Raw genomic sequence first — 23234 nt, 5'->3', positions numbered from 1 at the left:
ACATTATGATACTCTAACAGGGATGTTAATACATTATGATACTCTAACAGGGATGTTAATACATTATGATACTCTGACAGGGATGTTAATACATTATGATACTCTAACAGGGATGTTAATACATTATGATACTCTAACAGGGATGTTAATACATTATGATACTCTAACGGGGATGTTATGTTAATACATTATGATACTCTGACAGGGATGTTAATGCATTATGATACTCTATCAGGGATGTTAATACATTATGATACTATGACAGGAATGTTATGTTAATACATTATGATACTCTAACAGGGATGTTAATACATTATGATACTCTGACAGGGATGTTATGTTAATACATTATGATACTCTAACAGGGATGTTAATACATTATGATACTCTGACAGGGATGTTAATACATTATGATACTCTAACAGGGATGTTAATACAGTTTGATACTCTAACAGGGATGTTAATACATTATGATACTCTAACAGGGATGTTAATACATTATGATACTCTGACAGGGATGTTAATACATTATGATACTCTAACAGGGATGTTAATACATTATGATACTCTAACGGGGATGTTATGTTAATACATTATGATACTCTGACAGGGATGTTAATACATTATGATACTCTAACAGGGATGTTAATACATTATGATACTCTGACAGGGATGTTATGTTAATACATTATGATACTCTGACAGGGATGTTAATACAATATGATACTCTGACAGGGATGTTATGTTAATACATTATGATTCTCTAACAGGGATGTTAATACAATATGATACTCTGACAGGGATGTTATGTTAATACATTATGATACTCTAACAGGGATGTTAATACATTATGATACTCTAACAGGGATGTTAATACATTATGATACTCTAACAGGGATGTTAATACAATATGATACTCTGACAGGGATGTTATGTTAATACATTATGATACTCTGACAGGGATGTTAATACATTATGATACTCTGACAGGGATGTTAATACATTATGATACTCTAACAGGGATGTTAATACAATATGATACTCTGACAGGGATGTTATGTTAATACATTATGATACTCTAACAGGGATGTTATATTAATGCATTATGATACTCTAACAGGGATGTTAATACATTATGATACTCTAACAGGGATGTTAATACATTATGATACTCTAACAGGGATGTTAATACATTATGATACTCTAACAGGGATGTTAATACATTATGATACTCTGACAGGGATGTTAATACATTATGATACTCTGACAGGGATGTTAATACATTATGATACTCTAACAGGGATGTTAATACATTATGATACTCTAACAGGGATGTTATATTAATACATTATGATACTCTGACTGGGATGTTAATACATTATGATACTCTAACAGGGATGTTAATACATTATGATACTCTAACAGGGATGTTAATACATTATGATACTCTAACAGGGATGTTAATACATTATGATACTCTAACAGGGATGTTAATACATTATGATACTCTATCAGGGATGTTATGTTAATACATTATGATACTCTAACAGGGATGTTAATACATTATGATACTCTAACAGGGATGTTAATACATTATGATACTCTGACAGGGATGTTAATACATTATGATACTCTAACAGGGATGTTAATACATTATGATACTCTAACAGGGATGTTATGTTAATACATTATGATACTCTGACAGGGATGTTATGTTAATACATTATGATACTCTGACAGGGATGTTAATACAATATGATACTCTGACAGGGATGTTAATACATTATGATACTCCAACAGGGATGTTAATACAATATGATACTCTGACAGGGATGTTAATACATTATGATACTCTAACAGGGATGTTAATACATTATGATACTCTAACAGGGATGTTAATACATTATGATACTCTAACAGGGATGTTATATTAATACATTATGATACTCTGACAGGGATGTTAATACATTATGATACTCTATCAGGGATGTTAATACATTATGATACTCTGACAGGGATGTTATGTTAATACATTATGATACTCTGACAGGGATGTTAATACATTATGATACTCTGACAGGGATGTTAATACATTATGATACTCTAACAGGGATGTTAATACAATATGATACTCTGACAGGGATGTTATGTTAATACATTATGATACTCTGACAGGGATGTTAATACATTATGATACTCTAACAGGGATGTTAATACATTATGATACTCTAACAGGGATGTTAATACATTATGATACTCTGACAGGGATGTTAATACATTATGATACTCTGACAGGGATGTTAACACATTATGATACTCTAACAGGGATGTTAATACATTATGATACTCTAACAGGGATGTTAATACATTATGATACTCTAACAGGGATGTTAATACATTATGATACTCTGACAGGGATGTTAATACATTATGATACTCTAACAGGGATGTTAATACATTATGATACTCTAACAGGGATGTTAATACATTATGATACTCTGACAGGGATGTTAATACATTATGATACTCTGACAGGGATGTTAACACATTATGATACTCTAACAGGGATGTTAATACATTATGATACTCTAACAGGGATGTTATATTAATACATTATGATACTCTGACAGGGATGTTAATACATTATGATACTCTAACAGGGATGTTAATACATTATGATACTCTAACAGGGATGTTAATACATTATGATACTCTAACAGGGATGTTAATACATTATGATACTCTATCAGGGATGTTATGTTAATACATTATGATACTCTAACAGGGATGTTAATACATTATGATACTCTAACAGGATGTTAATACATTATGATACTCTGACAGGGATGTTAATACATTATGATACTCTAACAGGGATGTTAATACATTATGATACTCTAACAGGGATGTTATGTTAATACATTATGATACTCTAACAGGGATGTTAATACATTATGATACTCTAACGGGGATGTTATGTTAATACATTATGATACTCTGACAGGGATGTTAATGCATTATGATACTCTATCAGGGATGTTAATACATTATGATACTATGACAGGAATGTTAATACATTATGATACTCTGACAGGGATGTTAATACATTATGATACTCTGACAGGGATGTTAATACATTATGATACTCTGACAGGGATGTTATGTTAATTCAATATGATACTCTGACAGGGATGTTAATACATTATGATACTCTAACAGGGATGTTAATACATTATGATACTCTAACGGGGATGTTAATACATTATGATACTCTAACAGGGATGTTATGTTAATACATTATGATACTCTAACGGGGATGTTATGTTAATACATTATGATACTCTAACAGGGATGTTAATACAATATGATACTCTGACAGGGATGTTATGTTAATACAGTATGATACTCTAACAGGGATGTTATGTTAATACAATATGATACTCTAACAGGGATGTTATGTTAATACATTATGATACTCTAACAGGGATGTTAATACAATATGATACTCTATCAGGGAGGTTAATACATTATGATACTCTAACAGGGATGTTATGTTAATACATTATGATACTCTAACGGGGATGTTATGTTAATACATTATGATACTCTAACAGGGATGTTATGTTAATACATTATGATACTCTAACAGGGATGTTAATACATTATGATACTCTGACAGGGATGTTAATACAATATGATACTCTATCAGGGATGTTAATACAATATGATACTCTATCAGGGATGTTAATACAATATGATACTCTAACAGGGATGTTATGTTAATACATTATGATACTCTAACGGGGATGTTATGTTAATACAGTATGATACTCTAACATGGATGTTAATACATTATGATACTCTAACAGGGATGTTAATACATTATGATACTCTAACAGGGATGTTAATACATTATGATACTCTAACAGGGATGTTATGTTAATACATTATGATACTCTAACAGGGATGTTAATACAATATGATACTCTGACAGGGATGTTATGTTAATACAGTATGATACTCTGACAGGGATGTTAATACATTATGATACTCTGACAGGGATGTTATGTTAATACATTATGATACTCTGACAGGGATGTTAATACATTAGGATACTCTAACAGGGATGTTAATACATTATGATACTCTAACAGGGATGTTATGTTAATACAGTATGATACTCTAACAGGGATGTTAATACATTATGATACTCTGACAGGGATGTTATGTTAATACAGTATGATACTCTGACAGGGATGTTAATACATTATGATACTCTGACAGGGATGTTATGTTAATACAATATGATACTCTATCAGGGATGTTAATACAATATGATACTCTAACAGGGATGTTATGTTAATACATTATGATACTCTAACAGGGATGTTAATACATTATGATACTCTGACAGGGATGTTAATACATTATGATACTCTAACAGGGATGTTAATACATTATGATACTCTAACAGGGATGTTAATACATTATGATACTCTAACAGGGATGTTAATACATTATGATACTCTAACAGGGATGTTATGTTAATACATTATGATACTCTAACAGGGATGTTAATACATTATGATACTCTGACAGGGATGTTATGTTAATACATTATGATACTCTGACAGGGATGTTAATACATTATGATACTCTAACAGGGATGTTAATACATTATGATACTCTAACAGGGATGTTAATACATTATGATACTCTAACAGGGATGTTATGTTAATACATTATGATACTCTAACAGGGATGTTAATACATTATGATACTCTAACAGGGATGTTAATACATTATGATACTCTATCAGGGATGTTAATACATGATGATACTCTGACAGGGATGTTAATACATGATGATACTCTGACAGGGATGTTAATACAATATGATACTCTAACAGGGATGTTAATACAATATGATACTCTGACAGGGATGTTATGTTAATACATTATGATACTCTGACAGGGATGTTAATACATTAGGATACTCTTACAGGGATGTTAATACATTATGATACTCTAACAGGGATGTTAATACATTATGATACTCTAACAGGGATGTTAATACATTATGATACTCTGACAGGGATGTTATATTAATACATTATGATACTCTAACAGGGATGTTAATACATTATGATACTCTAACAGGGATGTTAATACATTATGATACTCTATCAGGGATGTTATGTTAATACATTATGATACTCTAACAGGGATGTTAATACATTATGATACTCTGACAGGGATGTTAATACATGATGATACTCTGACAGGGATGTTAATACATTATGATACTCTAACAGGGATGTTAATACATTATGATACTCTAACAGGGATGTTATGTTAATAGATTATGATACTCTAACAGGGATGTTAATACATTATGATACTCTAACAGGGATGTTAATACATTATGATACTCTAACAGGGATGTTAATACATTATGCCATTCTAACAGGGAGCAGATCTGATGAAGGGGATTGGTTGAAACATCATTAGCCATGCTCACTTTTTCAGATACCTACAGAACATTTGGTGTCCAGAAATTATTGAAAAAATCGTCCAGTTCAAAGAATAATGGATGTCACGACTCCTGCCGAAGTCGGCTCATCTCCTTGTTCGGGCGTCGCTCGGCGGTCGACGTCACCGGTCCTCTAGCCATCGCCCCTCCACCTTTCATTTTCCATTTGTTTTGTCTTGTTTTTCCACACACCTGTTTTACATGCCCTCATCACTCTACGTGTATATATTCCTCTGTTCCCCCCCATGTCTGTGTGTGTAATTGTTCGTTACGTGTCATGTGTGATGCTTCATGCTGGTTTTTCGCCGGGTCTTGTTTGGAACCCGTGGTATTGTATGCTGTTCAATATTTGTGTGACGAGTGCGCTATTTCCTTTTGCCTTTGGCGGGAATGTCGTTACGCAGTTGCGTCCGACTGTTTTCATTCTGCCAAATAAAGTGTGCCTGTTCACTCATCTCTGCTCTCCTGCACCTGACTTCAGTTCACCAGTTGCGCACACTGTTGACAATGAATGCATTCATTAAACTTCATTAATTACTTACTTTATTGTTCAATGAGACTCTATGTTTCCCACATATTGCAAGACAGCAAATCATATTTGTGAAATTGTATGAAATACTTATTGATACAGTATTATGGACTCTAGCTATCCACTAGCAAAGCACGTCCATTTAGTGTTGCATGAGTGCTGTTCTGACAAATAAGCACCTCATCACTACCTGCACACAACAACTTCCTGGTTTCAACGTCCTCAGGAAGGAGTGGTCCTCAATAGATTCAGAACTGGCCACGGCCCATGCCTCGCCAACCTCCAGCGATGGGGCATAAAAGCAATCCCCCTATGGCCTGTGGGGTGGAGAAAACCATGCACCACATTTTTTTGCATTCACTGAATAAATAAATAGTGCTGATCTGTGTGTGTTGTCCCCAGAAGTCATCCAAGCTGTCCAGGATCTCGTCTGGAGAGGAGGATCTGGAGGACGAGAAAGAGGAGGATCAGAAGAGAGGATCGGAGGGGGGAGACCCCGATAACGGCATCATTCAGAACACTGCCGACAGCAAGGTGGGCCGCCCAGGGGGGATGTCAGGGTTGGGGACAATTCTAATTAAAGTCAGTTAAATCAGGAAAGGATTTTAATTTAAAATAATGTTTTATTTATTTAAAATAAATAGGTTCTCCTTTTCAGTTTATTGAAAATATAACATTTTTACAACAATTAAGTCAGAATTTCAGTCTACTTCTTGAATTGACTGTCTTCAATTTGAATTGACCCCAACCATGGTGGATGTAGCCTGATCCCAGATCTGTTTGTATGCTTGGGGTGACATTGACCCTAGTTGACAAGACATTGCTGACACATTTCAGTCACAGGTATGTTTATTCCTTCCTTGGTACCGCAAAGTGATAGTGTTGCAAGATCAACACTTGATTACTAATTTATTTGATTTAGCAAAGATTAAAATGGAGGTGAAAATGTTGCAGATATTGTTCATTCAATGCAGGAATACTGACACCAGGGGGCATGGTAGCAAAATAACTGTTCTGATTCTCTTGTATCATTCAAACAGCATTATTATATCACTTCATTGTGTCCTGTGTCACTGTCAGATACTTAGGTTTCTGATGTGTATTCTAATTGTTTAATAGGATATTTTTCAATTAGAATATTTGTATGCCTCTGTTCCAGAACCAGTTGCTGAGAGAAGAACATTAGGTGCTGTGGACACCTGCCGAGGGAAGGGAAGGTATTCAATGTTGCTGTCACGTGATATTGGAATGGTCAAACTCCCATAATCACCACCTCTAGCACTACCTGTAATGGGTCATTCACATCCATCTCTATGTAGAAAATAACACACATCTACTACAGTATATCACTAAATCTGTACAACTCTGCTTCAGCCAGTAGACGCCCAGGCTTGACTAGAGCCAAGGTAACTAGCTTCAAAACAACATACACACACACTTGTGTCCCCATCTCTTTAAAAATCAGAACACCACATTTCATATCTAAACAGTGTAAAATAAGCATCAATCGATATTTATATTGACCCTTAGCCTCCACTATCTGATTCCATCAATGATTCATATAGGTAAACATGTTAGCTATGTTTGATAAAACTTCTATGAATATACAGTATAATATACTCCCTTGTGGTCTATGATGATTGATATATGTTGGGTATTGCAGTGTTCTGATCATACTAGTTGTATCTTGGATTTGCTTTTATAAAACAATGGTTTAAGGGGAGGGACTAGCTTAGGGTTGCAAAATGTCAGTACATTTTCAAAACTTTCCAGTTTTCCAGAAATCCCGGTTGGAATAATCCTGCAATCAGTAGGGAATAAGCAGGAAATCCGGTGATCATACGACTGGAATTCATGGGAAACCTGAGAATTTGGGGAAAGTTACTGGAAATTTGAAATGTGTGTTAAACTGACTGTGTAACATATCCATATCACTCAGCACTGTATGTTGCTCTTTTATGTAACCGTAAAAGATGAATGGGAAAATACATAGATAAATGTACGAAGTGTTGTGCACAAACCGACTCTCTAACTCTCTATCTATATATTTGACTTTGGTTGTAGAGTATAGGGCCAGTATTCTACCTGACTGATCTAGCTAACTACTCGTCCGCATCCCAAATGGAATCTTACCACCTACATGCTTTTGTGCACTACGCTGCCTTCATCTTTCTATGGGAAGTGATGAATCGGTTTTAACCTGTGTCAGTAGAATGGGTTATGGTATATTTTAAAAGCTTTCTATAGTGGCATGCTCAACTGTTGTACACAACTACCTAGTTATTTTCTTAACATTTTCAATTATACTGAAAAAAAAGGTAACCGCAACATGTAAAATGTTTCATGATGAGCTGAAATAAAAGATCCCAGAAATGTTTCATACGCACAAAAACATTATTTCTCTCAAATTTGGTGCACAAATTTGTTTACATCACTGTTAGTGAGCATTTCTCCATTGCCAAGATTATCCATCCACCTGACAGGTGTGGCATATCAAGAAGCTGATTAAATTAGCATTACACAGGTGCTCCTTGTGCTAGGGACAATAAAAGTTTTGTCACACAACACAATGCCACAGATGTCGCAAGTTTTGAGTGAGCGTGCAATTGGCATGCTGACTGCAGGAATGTCCACCAGAGCTGTTGCCAGAGAATTGAATGTTCGTTTCTCTACCATAAGCCTGTCATTTTAGAGAATTTGACAGTACATCCAACCAGCCTCACAACCGCAGACCACGTGTAACAACACCAGCCCAGGACCTCCACATCCAGTTTCTTCACCTGCGGGATCGTGTGAGACCACCCACCCGGACAGCTGATGAAACTGAGGCGTATTTCTGTCTGTAAAAAAACGCTTTTGTGGGGAAAAACTCATTCTGATTGGCTGGGCCTGGCTCCCAAGTGGGTGGGTCTATGCCCTCCCAGGCCCACCCATGGCTGCGCCCCTGCCCACTCATGTGAAATCAATAGATTAGGGCCTAATGAATTCATTTAAATTGACTGATTTCCTTATATGAACTGTAACTCAGTAAAAACTTTGAAATTGTTGCATATTGCGTTTATATAAACTCAGTAAAATCTTTGAAATTGTTGCATGTTGCGTTTATATATTTGTTCAGTATACCTGCTGTTTTTCCATTCACACTTCTTCCACAGTGCGGTGAATGAGAAAAAAAAGACATAACACAACCATGTTTGCAAGCACCTTTCTCAGACGATATATTGGTTTTCATCCTGAGGCATTTATGACATGTTGGAAACTCAGAAATACAAGCTTCCGAGTTAAAAAAACAACATTTGAACTGCCCTCCAACTATTTACAAGTGACATCACCTACTAAGGAAATTACCTCGATAACGGAATCAGCGTTCTCAACGAGTTCAAGGCATGTGAATGCACACAACTCGTTTCTCCGAGTTTTCAAGTCATATTTTCAGAGTTTCCGACTTGTCATGAATGCAGCTTTAGTGTTTGGTGTAAAGTTGGCGCCTGGCATGCTGGAAAATTGTGTTTTCTGCCTTGGTTCAGCTTCCAAACTTACTGTTACACACTCCCATCAATGGTATGCCAGTAGCCTGCTCTCCTTCCTATGTCTTTATGAAAAATATATTCTATTTATTTTTTTGATGATAGTTGATTATAATACTGTGTGAAATGTAAACTCATACATTTTAATGTTTTGATTTAAACCTTTCAATCTTTGTTAATGCTCGGAATTAGAACATGTTTTACATTTGAAAGGTTTGTAGTTTAAAGTAAACTGTTGCTGTTTATGAACAAGACTTTTACAGAATAAACTCATTGGAATGCACTGTGTTTGCAAACACGTATTATTTGGATAACACGGACATCTCACATGCAAGAGCCCCAACAGAGCCAGAAAACACTAATCAGATTTTACAAATCAAGATTTATTTCAGGTTTTTAACACTTAAATTAGACACAAATATCCAAATATTGCGTCCACAAAACTAGTCCTTAAATCCTCTCCAAACACCTTTAAACATAACACAATCTATTTTGATTCACCATATAGCATTTTATGACAACAAACCTATTGTTTTATTTCAAAGTAAACGTTGTAATGCTTGACAGAACCAGAGAGAATACACGTAATTTAGCTGAAAACACATTTAGAACAGTGCTGTATTCATAACATATCCCAGAGTAGGAGTGCTGCTGATCTAGGGTCAGGTCCCCCCGTCCATTTATTGTTATTCATTGCAATCTAAAAGGCTAAACTGATCCTAAATCAGTTCCATAATAGGCTAAGGCTAGTCACTGACAAACAGAAATGAAGAGTAAAGGTATCAAGTTTTCTTTCTATGTAAAGGAATGAGCACGATATGCTTGGATGCTGTTTTTAAGTCTCTGTTGTGTTGCTGTCAGTAGAGTACAGCAGTGAGACTACAGTAGTGTACACTAAAGAGTACAGTTGTGAGTATTGAATATACTAATATACTACACTTAGAGTTGGCCAGTGCAGAATATGAAACAGACTGGCCACCAGGTTATGCTAGGCAGAGAGATACTTTTGGACTGGTTTCTGTGGTTATGCTAGGCAGAGAGATACTTTTGGACTGGTTTCTGTGGTTATGCTAGGCAGAGAGATACTTTTGGACTGGTTTCTGCGGTTATGCTAGGCAGAGAGATTCTTTTGGACTGGTTTCTGCGGTTATGCTAGGCAGAGAGATACTTTTGGACTGGTTTCTGCGGTTATGCTAGGCAGAGAGATACTTTTGGACTGGTTTCTGCGGTTATGCTAGGCAGAGAGATACTTTTGGACTGATTTCTGCGGTTATGCTAGGCAGAGAGATACTTTTGGACTGGTTTCTACGGTTATGCTAGGCAGAGAGATACTTTTGGACTGGTTTCTGCGGTTATGCTAGGCAGAGAGATACTTTTGGACTGGTTTCTGTGGTTATGCTAGGCAGAGAGATACTTTTGGACTGGTTTCTGCGGTTATGCTAGGCAGAGAGATACTTTTGGACTGGTTTATGCGGTTATGCTAGGCAGAGAGATACTTTTGGACTGGTTTCTGCAGTTATTCTAGGCAGAGAGATACTTTTGGACTGGTTTCTGCGGTTATGCTAGGCAGAGAGATACTTTTGGACTGGTTTCTGAGGTTATGCTAGGCAGAGAGATACTTTTGGACTGGTTTCTACGGTTATGCTAGGCAGAGAGATACTTTTGGACTGGTTTCTGCGGTTATGCTAGGCAGAGAGATACTTTTGGACTGGTTTCTGCGGTTATGCTAGGCAGAGAGATACTTTTGGACTGGTTTCTGCGTAGTCAAGGCCTGAGTCGGTCAGCCAGCCAGCCAGTCAGTTGGTCAGTCTGTTCCTTCAGTCAGTCCTCTTGTCATTTTGTTGGTCTCTGAGGAAGAAGGCAGGGCTAGTGACACAGCGGTAGCAGAGGGCTTGGGGTACGATGGCATACACGCCGTTGACTAATAGAAAGACAATCTGGCTGTCAGCTGGTACTCTGTAGGAGAACGGCGTCCGCGTGTGGAGAGATGCACCGATGTGGGAGAACTGGGCCTGAGGAGGATAGAAGAGAAGATAAGACAGAGAGAGTATAAAAACAAGAAGTGGAGGGGTAGAAAGAAAGAGGGAGAAGATGAGGAGAAAGAATGAAAGATAAATGAAGGATCCGCTTTGACAATCTCAACATGAAAGCTGGAAGATACACTAGAAAAGCTGGATTTCTTGGTACGCATCTGGTATTTAGAAACGTTTCTTCTATATACTGTACAAGCATACCATACGTCTTCTATGAACCCTGTACCATAGCATAGACCTACACTCTCCTGAGCTGTTCACTGTCATATCCTGTCAGTATCATGAGTGGAATATCTCTCCACTATCAATCTCTGAACTGGGCCTATTTCCCTGTAGCCTACTGCTGTCATTCCTAGCATGGAGAGGCATTGAAACAAGATGTTTGAGCCTGTCTGTCTGCTTGTCTGTGTCTGTCTGCCTGTTTTCCTGCTTGTCTACCTGCCTGTTTCCTGCTTGTCTGTCTGTCTGCCTGTCTGTCTGTATGTCTGTCTGTACACACACTCGGCCTCTCTCAACCTCTATATTTAGCCTGGCTAGGCAACGTGCCTGCTGTGTCTAAAGATGGCCCCAGCTTTTGTCTCTCTTGGGACTGATGGCACAGGACAGCCTACTGGCTTCACAACAAAGCAATGGCAGCCGCTCACTGTTTCGTTTGCTGCTTCCAACTACACATGTGATCTTTAAATAACTTTTAAGTGGTACACATACACACATTTTGAGCGACCAACCAACCAATCAACCAAAATGTATTGTACCCAAAGGGAAATAGGTCTGCAAGCAAGGTAAATCCACCTGAGAAAGAATGTGTCAGTCCAATGTCTATCTGTGTGTGACTAAAAGCTGATTCAATTCATCAAGACACGGTGTGATCAGTTGAATCAGGTGTGTTGTTTAGCACAATAATGGAACAAAAGCCTGCACTCTGTGGGTCAGTTGCTTTAGCAAATATCACCGGTCCTTGGGGATGCATCAATACTGGCCATACACAGAGCGCTCCCTGAGCCCTTGTTAGGGAGAGTACCTTAGAAACCCGGGAATTTATAGCACTAATCAGACTGTGTGTGTGTGCGCATGTGTCTCTCTCTCTGTGTGTGTGTGTGTGTGTGTGTGTGTGTGTGTGTGTGTGTGTGTGTGTGTGTGTGTGTGTGTGTGTGTGTGTGTGGCCTCTGCAATACGACAGCTTGACCACAGGAATACAGATGAGTTAACCATGTGCAGAGCCACAGTCATTCACATAATTTATATAGGTCAACACTGGAATTTGTATAGCTGAAATATACCCTAGGTATAGATCTAGGATCCTCTCCCCCAACCCTAACTTTGACCTATAGTGGGGAAAATGCACAACTGACCCAAGATCAGCATGTAGGAAGGGGAACTTCACCCTACTTCTTTTGAAATAGTAATTTCATTCCAGTTATATTTCTATGCTCCCCACTCACCTGTGCTATTGCCCCAGAGTGGACCAGAGTGAGGTCAGGCATCCACTCACACCCAGGCACGAGCAGCCCGTAGAGCGCAATGATGTAGTACGGACCGGAGTAAAGCATGTTCACTATCATCTAGGACACAGCAGAGACATAATAGGCTGCGTTTACACAGGCAGCACAATTCTGATCTGTTTTCCACTAATTGGCCTTTTGACCAATCAGATCAGCTCTGAAAAATATGTGAAAAGATTTGATGTGATTGGTCAAAAAAAACAATTAGTGGAAAATAGATCCGAATTGGGCTGCCTGTGTAAACGCAGCTATAGAGGTTAAAAGGGGTCCTACTATATAGTTTGAGGTAAGTATTGAGTCATGGGTAACTGCAAACATGGCGTGTGTCTGAAAGTGGGCGTGGAACAGAAGTGGGAGGATTAATAGAAGTGGGTGTGTGAAAAGCGAATCAGCAAATAGGGCAGATTTGTTGCCACTCAAGATCGTTTTGTGTGGCTGATTGGGCGGCACGACGAGTCGATTGTTGATAACTGTAGCATTTTGGCTAAGACTAACCCTTTTCCTAACCTTAATCTCATTCTCCTAACCTGCCACGTTAATTCTCCTAACCTGCCACGTTAATTCTCCTAACCTGCCACGTTAATTCTCCTAACCTGCTACGTTAATTATTCTAACCTGTTAATTATTCTAACCCGCGGTGCACCTGGCTATGGCCGGTCTAACCGATAATGGAGCGCTGATGTTAAACCCATCGCTGTTAATCCACCTACTGATGTTAAACCCATCGCTGTTAATCCACCTACTTATGTTAAACCCATCGCTGTTAATCCACCTAATGATGTTACACCCATCGCTGTTAATCCACCTAATGATGTTAAACCCATCGCTGTTAATCCACCTACTGATGTTAAACCCATCGCTGTTAATCCACCTACTTATGTTAAACCCATCGCTGTTAATCCACCTACTGATGTTAAACCCATCACTGTTAATCCACCTACTGATGTTACACCCATCGCTGTTAATCCACCTACTGATGTTACACCCATCGCTGTTAATCCACCTAATGATGTTACACCCATCGCTGTTAATCCACCTACTGATGTTAAACCCATCGCTGTTAATCCACCTAATGATGTTAAACCCATCACTGTTAATCCACCTACTGATGTTACACCCATCGCTGTTAATCCACCTACTGATGTTAAACCCATCGCTGTTAATCCACCTAATGATGTTACACCCATCACTGTTAATCCACCTACTGATGTTAAACCCATCGCTGTTAATCCACCTACTGATGTTAAACCCATCGCTGTTAATCCACCTACTGATGTTAAACCCATCGCTGTTAATCCACCTACTGATGTTACACCCATCACTGTTAATCCACCTAATGATGTTATACCCATCGCTGTTAATCCACCTACTGATGTTAAACTCATCGCTGTTAATCCACCTACTGATGTTAAACCCATCGCTGTTAATCCACCTACTGATGTTAAACCCATCACTGTTAATCCACCTACTGATGTAAAACCCATCACTGTTAATCCACCTACTGATGTTAAACCCATCACTGTTAATCCACCTACTGATGTTAAACCCATCGCTGTTAATCCACCTACTGATGTTAAACCCATCACTGTTAATCCACCTACTGATGTAAAACCCATCACTGTTAATCCACCTACTGATGTTAAACCCATCACTGTTAATCCACCTACTGATGTTAAACCCATCACTGTTAATCCACCTACTGATGTAAAACCCATCACTGTTAATCCACCTACTGATGTTAAACCCATCACTGTTAATCCACCTACTGATGTTAAACCCATCGCTGTTAATCCACCTACTGATGTTACACCCATCACTGTTAATCCACCTAATGATGTTAAACCCATCGCTGTTAATCCACCTACTGATGTTAAACCCATCGCTGTTAATCCACCTACTGATGTTACACCCATCACTGTTAATCCACCTAATGATGTTACACCCATCGCTGTTAATCCACCTACTGATGTTAAACCCATCGCTGTTAATCCACCTAATGATGTTACACCCATCGCTGTTAATCCACCTACTGATGTTACACCCATCACTGTTAATCCACCTAAAAATGTTAAACCCATCGCTGTTAATCCACCTACTGATGTTAAACCCATCGCTGTTAATCCACCTACTGATGTTACACCCATCACTGTTAATCCACCTAATGATGTTACACCCATCGCTGTTAATCCACCTACTGATGTTACACCCATCGCTGTTAATCCACCTACTGATGTTACACCCATCGCTGTTAATCCACCTACTGATGTAAAACCCATCGCTGTTAATCCACCTACTGATGTTACACCCATCGCTGTTAATCCACCTAATGATGTTACACCCATCGCTGTTAATCCACCTACTGATGTTACACCCATCGCTGTTAATCCACCTACTGATGTTACACCCATCGCTGTTAATCCACCTACTGATGTTAAACCCATCGCTGTTAATCCACCTACTGATGTTACACCCATCGCTGTTAATCCACCTAATGATGTTACACCCATCGCTGTTAATCCACCTACTGATGTTAAACCCATCGCTGTTAATCCACCTAATGATGTTACACCCATCGCTGTTAATCCACCTACTGATGTTAAACCCATCGCTGTTAATCCACCTACTGATGTTACACCCATCGCTGTTAATCCACCTAATGATGTTACACCCATCGCTGTTAATCCACCTACTGATGTTACACCCATCACTGTTAATCCACCCACTTCTTTTGCAACGCCCACTTTCAGACACACTCCAAGTATGCAGTTACTCATATTTATAATTACCTGGACCCTCTTAAAGGGATGGTTCTTCCCTAAACCCTTTTAAAGGGATGGTTCATCCCTAAACCCTCAAAACTGTTGAGATATTTCCATGCCCTATTACTAAGTGATCTAAAGTCCAGCTGTTTATATATTCTATGTGCTAGTCTATCTGCTGTGTAGATCCTACTAAAGCATTATGAGAAATCAGCAGGCCTCCATCCCATATGTATGTAAAGGTTGACACTGTCTCATCCGATCTAATGATTAGACGGTGCTATATTTCTCTTGCTAAGACCCCTGCTTTGTTAGCTAACTCCCATAAGTGAAAATACATTTGAACTTTTCTTGAAACATTTCCGTGAGGAAAAACTTAAGTTTAACAAGACATTTAGTATTAAACAGCGAGCGACACGCACCACATGCAAATGCAATCAAGAGTTAAAGTATCAAAAGCTTCCATTATTTAGAATGTGGTGCTGTGTTTGGTTTACAGCTGTTTTAGTGAGAGGAAAAGATCACCTCTATTTTAGACATGACAAACGTATGAGTCCATCATCCATATAACAGTGTGCTCCATGGCTTGGCCTTTCCATTACTTACCTGTATTTTAGGATAAGACGAGGGGTCCTTCAGGTAAGGTTCATATAGCTGTGTGTACTCCTGACACCACTCTGTCGGGCAGTCCAGGGCCACCTAGGCCAGACACTGTTCAATGAGTGTTACATCAGACCCAGTTGTAAACAGTTAAATGGGCCTCAAACCTTTCTTCAGCAATGAGTATAACTATAATGATGAGGTCCTTTTGTAACAGAGGCTTTGATTCAGCTCAGAGTGACATTCAGTACCATGCTCTAACATTTTCATTCATCATCCTTCTCAGGTAGTTTTTACCTTTATTTAACCATTTAACCTTTATTTAACCATTTAACCTTTATTTAACCCTCTTTTGCGAGGGGGACATGGCAGCCGCCATGGTAACGCATAGATCCATTAGAAGTACAACTGGCTGGCATCTGTAGTTTGGCAATGTCTCTGTGGTTCTTACCAGGCCTCTGAAGACACAGAAAAATGTAGCAGGGACAAGGTAGATGACAAACAGAAAGTCTAGGGGCCTCTCCAATAGCGTAGTCCTCTGGGCCTCATTGATACTCTGACAGAAAAAATAGAGAGAGAAAAATACACCAACATCAGCAATGTCTCTCTGTTTTAATGGATAGTGATATTGCTCAAGTCAGGATTTGTAGCTCGATGTGTGCACACCAAAAAAAGCTTTGCAGGATTGAGTGAACAAAATAAAATAAAAAATTGCTTCAGATTGAAATGCTTCAGATTGACATGAAAACATTTAGTCAAAAACACTTGGCCTCTGCAAGAGGAGCCAATTCCCATTGAATTGTCTAATAATATCTGGGAACATCTATTTTTACTTTGGCATCTTTAACCAAATTCCCTGGTGGTCAATCATGGTGGATGTAAACAAGTAGGCTTGTTACTGATAAATGGAGAGTGACTATGTCCCTTGCAGTGTTGCATTATAGCATCGGGTTACAATGCAATATTGTATGACCTTTGACCCTGAAGGATTGGGCTCTTACCATTGTCCGAGCCTGTCTGGTGGTGGACTGGCTGAAGACGCGGAAGCAGGCCCACACCGAAACTACGACGTAGAGCATGTGGACCAGGAACAGGGGGCTCAGCTGGGTACCATACTTCCCTGGTGGGGAGAGATCAAAAAGCATGTGTGAAAATAATGTTCCTCTCTGAGGATAGACAATACATGTTCTGTCTGTCTGTACAGGGGTAAATCTCAGTAGATCTGTGCTGAGACTGATTTGCATTGTGTTCAGGGATAAAGCATATCAGCCATGCATGTTCAATAAAGTAACGGTCTAATTTTATCCATTCGTTTGAGTGTACCCACCCACAACATTTCCAGGAATGTAGACGATGACGCGCATGAGAATGGACCCCACCCAGTACAGGCCGATGGCTCTGTAGCTTGCCCTGCAAAGACAGGCAACACACACAACACACACATCCCAACACACACAACACGCACAACACACACAACACACACAACACAGACATCACACATCATTACTGTGGCTCCTTGTTGTAGCCCATAACTAGGACCTCTATGAGCTCTGGTCAGAATTAGTGCACTACACTATATCACTTTCTCACTCATCATTTTTTACCATTCATTCAGGATTATCCGTAATCAGGGTAGCATCCACATTCATGTAAAAATATACTTCTATTCTTATTTACAATAAAAGTGACTCCAAAATTAATACAATACATGATTTACCATTAATTTATATTGGGCACAAAATAATCTGAAACACAACAAAAAACAAAGAGCAAATGCATCCAACAAATGTGTAGAGTCACAAGCTTGATGTAGTCATTACATGCTATAAATATGGGACCAAAAGTTAACTTGTCCCAACACATTTGGTCCCCTAATGTCGGGGGACTATGTACAAAATGTCATTTAATTTCTAAACAATTCCCCCAATATGGATGAAAATACCCTAAAATGAAAGCTAGCAGTATGCACTTTAACCTATCATTTCCAATACAAAGTGCTGGAGTACAGAGCCAAAACAACAGCAAATTAGTAAAATGTCCCAAAACTTGTGGAGCTCACTGTGTATAATATGGCACCCCAAGTCATCATGTCTGATACTGACATGGGTTATGTCTGTTAATGTGAGCATGAGCTACAGGCTGAGACAACCTCATAATAAGGACTTATTAAGGAGTTATTACACACAGATATGTACAGTTCAGTGGTATTTGCTATCAATGTAAATGTATGATTGTTTCAGCTTCCTTACCTTTAAATACTTTTTACAAACTGGGTTGGGTCGAGCCCTGAATGCTGATTGGCTGACAGCAGTGGCATATCAGACCGAATACCACAGGTATGACAAAACAATTATTTTGACTGCTCTAATTACGTTGGTAACCAGTTTATAATAGCAATAAAGCACCTCAGGGGTTTGTGGTATATGAGCCAAAGGCTGAGACAACCTAATAATGACTTATTTAGGAGTTATTACCCCCAGATAAATACAGTTGAGTGGTAGTTACTATCAATGTAAATATATGTAGGGCAACAGGTAGCCTAGTGGTTAGAGTGTTGGGACAGTAACCAGCAGGTAGCCTAGTGGTTAGAGCATTAGGCCAGTAACCAGCAGGTAGCCTAGTGGTTAGAGCATTAGGACAGTAACCAGCAGGTAGTCTAGTGGTTAGAGCATTAGGCCAGTAACCAGCAGGTAGCCTAGTGGTTAGAGCATTAGGCCAGTAACCAGCAGGTAGCCTAGTGGTTAGAGCGTTGGGCCAGTAACCAGCAGGTAGCCTAGTGGTTAGAGCATTAGGCCAGTAACCAGCAGGTAGTCTAGTGGTTAGAGCATTAGGCCAGTAACCAGCAGGTAGCCTAGTGGTTAGAGCGTTAGGCCAGTAACCAGCAGGTAGCCTAGTGGTTAGAGCATTAGGCCAGTAACCAGCAGGTAGCCTAGTGGTTAGAGCATTAGGCCAGTAACCAGCAGGTAGCCTAGTGGTTAGAGTGTTGGGACAGTAACCAGCAGGTAGTCTAGTGGTTAGAGCATTAGGCCAGTAACCAGCAGGTAGCCTAGTGGTTAGAGCATTAGGCCAGTAACCAGCAGGTAGCCTAGTGGTTAGAGCATTAGGCCAGTAACCAGCAGGTAGCCTAGTGGTTAGAGCATTAGGCCAGTAACCAGCAGGTAGCCTAGTGGTTAGAGCATTAGGCCAGTAACCAGCAGGTAGCCTAGTGGTTAGAGCATTAGGCCAGTAACTGAAAGGTTGCTAGATCGAATCCCCGAGCTGACAAGGTAAAAATCTGTTGTTCTGCTGCTGGACAAGGCAGTTAACCCACTGTTCCTAGGCCGTCATTTTAAATAAGAATTTGTTCTTAACTGACTTGCCTGGTTAAATGAATAAAAAACGGATTGTTTTAGCTTCCTTACCTATATGGCCTTTATAGACTCCATTGAACTTACTTATACAGTCTTAACAGATTCCATTAAACTTACTCATATAGTCTTAACATATTCCATTAAACTTACTTATATAGTCTTAATAGACTCCATTAAACTTACTTATATAGTCTTAACAGATTCCATTAAACTTACTTATATAGTCTTAACAGATTCCATTAAACTTACTTATATAGTCTTAACAGATTCCATTAAACTTACTTATATAGTCTTAACAGATTCCATTAAACTTACTTATACAGTCTTAACAGATTCCATTAAACGTACTTATATAGTCTTAACAGACTCACTTAAATGTTATTTTTCTAAACTTCTTTGGATGTGTCTCCTAAACGGCTATAAAGTCAATGTAAAGCACATACCCCCAGGTTATAGCTGCAACCATGTGCAGGTACATGAGATAGTGGACACATCCATCCCAATAGGAGATCATGTGTCCATGGGCCGTGTTAATGTAGGGGTCTGCCTGTAATGAACATGATAAAGATATAAAGATATATTACTATAACACTGTTAAAGTCTGCTTTCATTGGGTTCTTCATTGCATGGGACAGTTTTCAGTTTTCATTTCTGTATTCAGTGGCATGGACTGTAGGTAGTGTGTGTGTGTGTGTGTGTGTGTGTGTGTGTGTGTGTGTGTGTGTGTGTGTGTGTGTGTGTGTGTGTGTGTGTGTGTGTGTGTGTGTGTGTGTGTGTGTGTGTGTGTGTGTGTGTCCATACATGCGTCCATTAGGTCCATGTATGTCCGTCCGTCCGTGTGTGTGCATGCGCCCGTGTGTGTGCCACAGGGATGTTTACTTGCATTTTTGAGATAGAAGGTGATGAAACCATCGATGATACTGTCCTGCTCCAGACCAATGATCAGGTTTACCACACTCAGGAATGCATACACTGCAAACACTGGCAGAACAAGAGAACACTGAATAATACAGTTCTACTTTACTTATTTTAGTTATTCTAGTCATTTAGCAGATGCTCTTACAATCAGTTCCTTCAATTAACAAACACATAACAAAATCATAGCAAAGTAAACCTTCAAAAATCAGCAAAATGAGTGGTCTAGTGTGCGTAGCAAAGACAGGTACAACAGCGAAGTTAGAGCCCGTTGTGGCTCAGTTGGTAGAGCAGAGCGCTTGTAACACCAGGTCCAGGATCGTCGCTTTTCCATTCCCACTGGGGCCTCCCATATCAAAATGTATGCATGCATGTAAGTCACTTTGGATATACTGTATGTATATAAAAACTAGCCTAAACCTACAAGTCTTAGTTAAAATAGAGAATACCTGCATGGGAAAACACTGGTGAATGTAGAGGAAAACAGTGTAAACTCTCACCATAGAATAGAGGGTCTTTGGGTGCCTTCTTCTTGAATAGAAAGCATGCAGATATAGCCAAGATAAGAACAGTTGTAGATCCAGCGAAAAATACTGTCTCAATGCTAGACATAAAAAATACTCAATAAATTAGGCCTAACCAGAAATAACGTGCTAAGAATCAAATCAACTAGGATACATATTACTAATGCTTTTAAACTAGATTGCATACAAGACTGCATACAAAACTACTAGGCTACAGCATCATCCACTATCTAGCATTATAAGGTTTATTAACGGCTACAGTAAAACACATGACAACTATATTATCGACAATATCCCTACTCACCTGTTAGTGTAGATCAGAGAGTTGAAGAAAAATGAAATGGGTATTGATGTCAAGGACAAGATAAAAACTCCCGTCCCAGCAGACGCGTGCATTGCTCTATTTACACTGTCGACGCGCATAAATAATTATTTGTTACTGAAAATAAAACACAAAATTATATATGTTAAAAACCATTAGAACATGTTGCTCAATACATTTTTTATTGGGCGCGTGCTGCGCCGTACTACTATTATGCCAGCACCCTGTGCGCATCTCAATCGTATAATAAGGCTTCCTTCTCTCCCTGCCTAATTAACAATGCAGAAGTCGGGAAACCTAGGCTTAGGTTATCTGCTTTTACCTATCCATGTGTCACAGGTCAGTATGGATGAAGAGAAGGGAGCAAGGAGAGGAAGAGACTGCAAAGCATTGAGATCCCCTTTCCTATGGCGCTAAATTCTATTCTGACTGCTGTCGTCGACTCATGATCCCACAAGTGGAGTTCACGTCCCTGAACATGACACGTGATCAATGGCATTTTATCATGTACATTTTGGTTGGGGCAAACAAAATAAAAAAAGTGGGATGCAGTGTTCTCCCTGTACACCAAGGCAGAACCGTAGGATAAATAATGGGGGGCATATAAGCAGACAATGAAAGCTCTTACAATATTCTGATTATATTTCTCTAAAATAGGTTATAGGCCACATGTGCACCACCAAGTCAGAACAGTAGGCGGAATTAAGAGGGGTAAATAGACCAAATAATTAGAGTGAGGCACATGGGCTACTAACACCTTCTACACAACATACACTTAGTATTACTTTCTTAGCTACAGTATACATATCTCCTTGGCATATTACATCATGTATGCAGCAGCATACATTACATTTTTGGACTCACCTTGTTGTGCTGTGCTCACCTGAACAGGAAGGTGGCGCGATGGTCCTTCTGGGGCAAATTTTGTCATCAAAGTCTGGCATTCTCTGAATTTATGATGCTTTCAAAACAACTGGGAACTCTGAAAAAAACGGTTGAATCATGATGACGTCAATGATCTTAAGGTCGTAGCTCTAGAAAGAGGCCAGATTCACAATTCCGAGTTGGATGACCGTTCAACATTTATTTTCCCAGTCGGAGCTCATTTATTCACGATTTCACAGGTTTTTTTAATTCATTGAAGTCAAGTTTTCGCAGTTCCAAGTTAACTCTTGTTTTGTACGCGGCACAAATCATGATTCATTGACAGCATGGCCAATGTTGAATGTTTATCATTTTAAACTTGGAAAAGAGCCCCTTAATCCCAGATTTGGGACCACACAGCCACTCCACTGAATAGCAAGCTAGTGATTTATTAGCAATGCTTGTACCCTGGTCCTGGAAGAGCAAATTTCAGTTGGTGGTGGAGTAACCACTGAGCAAAGTGATGATGAGCTATATGGCCATCTTGAATTTAGGCTATTTAAATGCCATTGGCCTACTCTATGTAGTGCAATATAAATCCATCAGACAACATATTTCCATGGCCTACAATTAAAAAAAAACTTGTATTTAATCAGGAGAGCCCAATTGAGACCAGTGTCTCATTTGGAATGGTGCCCTGAGGACAAATAAATCCATCAACACAACAACAAAAGATAAAAAAATAAACTACAAGACAGATAAATACATGACATCAGG

At 38.9% G+C, this 23234-nt stretch overlaps 2 protein-coding genes across 7 annotated transcripts in view; one reads left to right on the top strand and one right to left on the bottom strand.

Moving 5' to 3' along the window:
* The window catches only part of LOC139411667 (hepatoma-derived growth factor-related protein 3-like), a 39869-nt gene extending 29993 nt beyond the window's left edge, over positions 1-9876 (top strand). Inside the window, exons 5-6 of one of the 3 annotated variants that reach the window (XM_071158286.1) lie at positions 6464-6595; positions 7221-9876. In XM_071158286.1, the coding sequence (XP_071014387.1) occupies positions 6464-6595; positions 7221-7247 (159 nt within the window). In that variant the 3' untranslated portion in view covers positions 7248-9876. The remainder of the gene's footprint in view (positions 1-6463; positions 6596-7220) is intronic. The other 2 variants (XM_071158287.1, XM_071158288.1) reach the window with 2 other exon arrangements.
* A 74-nt stretch (positions 9877-9950) lies between these two features.
* LOC139411660 (transmembrane 6 superfamily member 1-like) lies at positions 9951-22083 on the bottom strand. Of its 4 annotated transcripts, XM_071158274.1 has the most exons (11): positions 21916-22052; positions 21576-21710; positions 21248-21351; positions 20712-20813; positions 20276-20375; positions 17810-17892; positions 17484-17602; positions 16934-17038; positions 16489-16581; positions 13064-13183; positions 9951-11600 (listed from the first exon to the last, which is right to left on the bottom strand). In XM_071158274.1, exons 2-11 carry the CDS (start codon positions 21692-21694, stop codon positions 11406-11408), a joined length of 1140 nt encoding a protein of 379 aa, XP_071014375.1. In that variant the 5' UTR covers positions 21695-21710; positions 21916-22052; the 3' UTR covers positions 9951-11405. The 4 variants fall into 4 exon arrangements, with proteins under 4 accessions (XP_071014375.1, XP_071014378.1, XP_071014376.1 ...); XM_071158277.1 differs by lacking the exon at positions 20276-20375 and having other exon boundaries at positions 20716-20813; positions 21916-22083; XM_071158275.1 differs by lacking the exon at positions 21916-22052 and having other exon boundaries at positions 21248-21275; positions 21576-21746.
* Between the last annotated feature and the right edge of the window lie 1151 nt (positions 22084-23234).

Source organism: Oncorhynchus clarkii, chromosome 6 (genome assembly GCF_045791955.1).
Source record: "Oncorhynchus clarkii lewisi isolate Uvic-CL-2024 chromosome 6, UVic_Ocla_1.0, whole genome shotgun sequence".
NCBI lineage: Eukaryota > Metazoa > Chordata > Actinopteri > Salmoniformes > Salmonidae > Oncorhynchus > Oncorhynchus clarkii.
This window is presented reverse-complemented; position numbering and strand designations above follow the sequence as displayed.

Bases quoted from the DNA above. Each gene is read 5' to 3' on its own strand.
- LOC139411660 (XM_071158274.1), bottom strand. From the start codon at position 21,694: ATGCGCGTCGACAGTGTAAATAGAGCAATGCACGCGTCTGCTGGGACG. The intron at 21,352-21,575 runs GTGAGTAGGGAT...TTTTATGTCTAG, and splicing joins TCTCTGATCTACACTAACAG to CATTGAGACAGTATTTTTCG. The intron at 17,893-20,275 runs GTATGTGCTTTA...CTGTCTTTGCAG, and splicing joins GTTGCAGCTATAACCTGGGG to GGCAAGCTACAGAGCCATCG.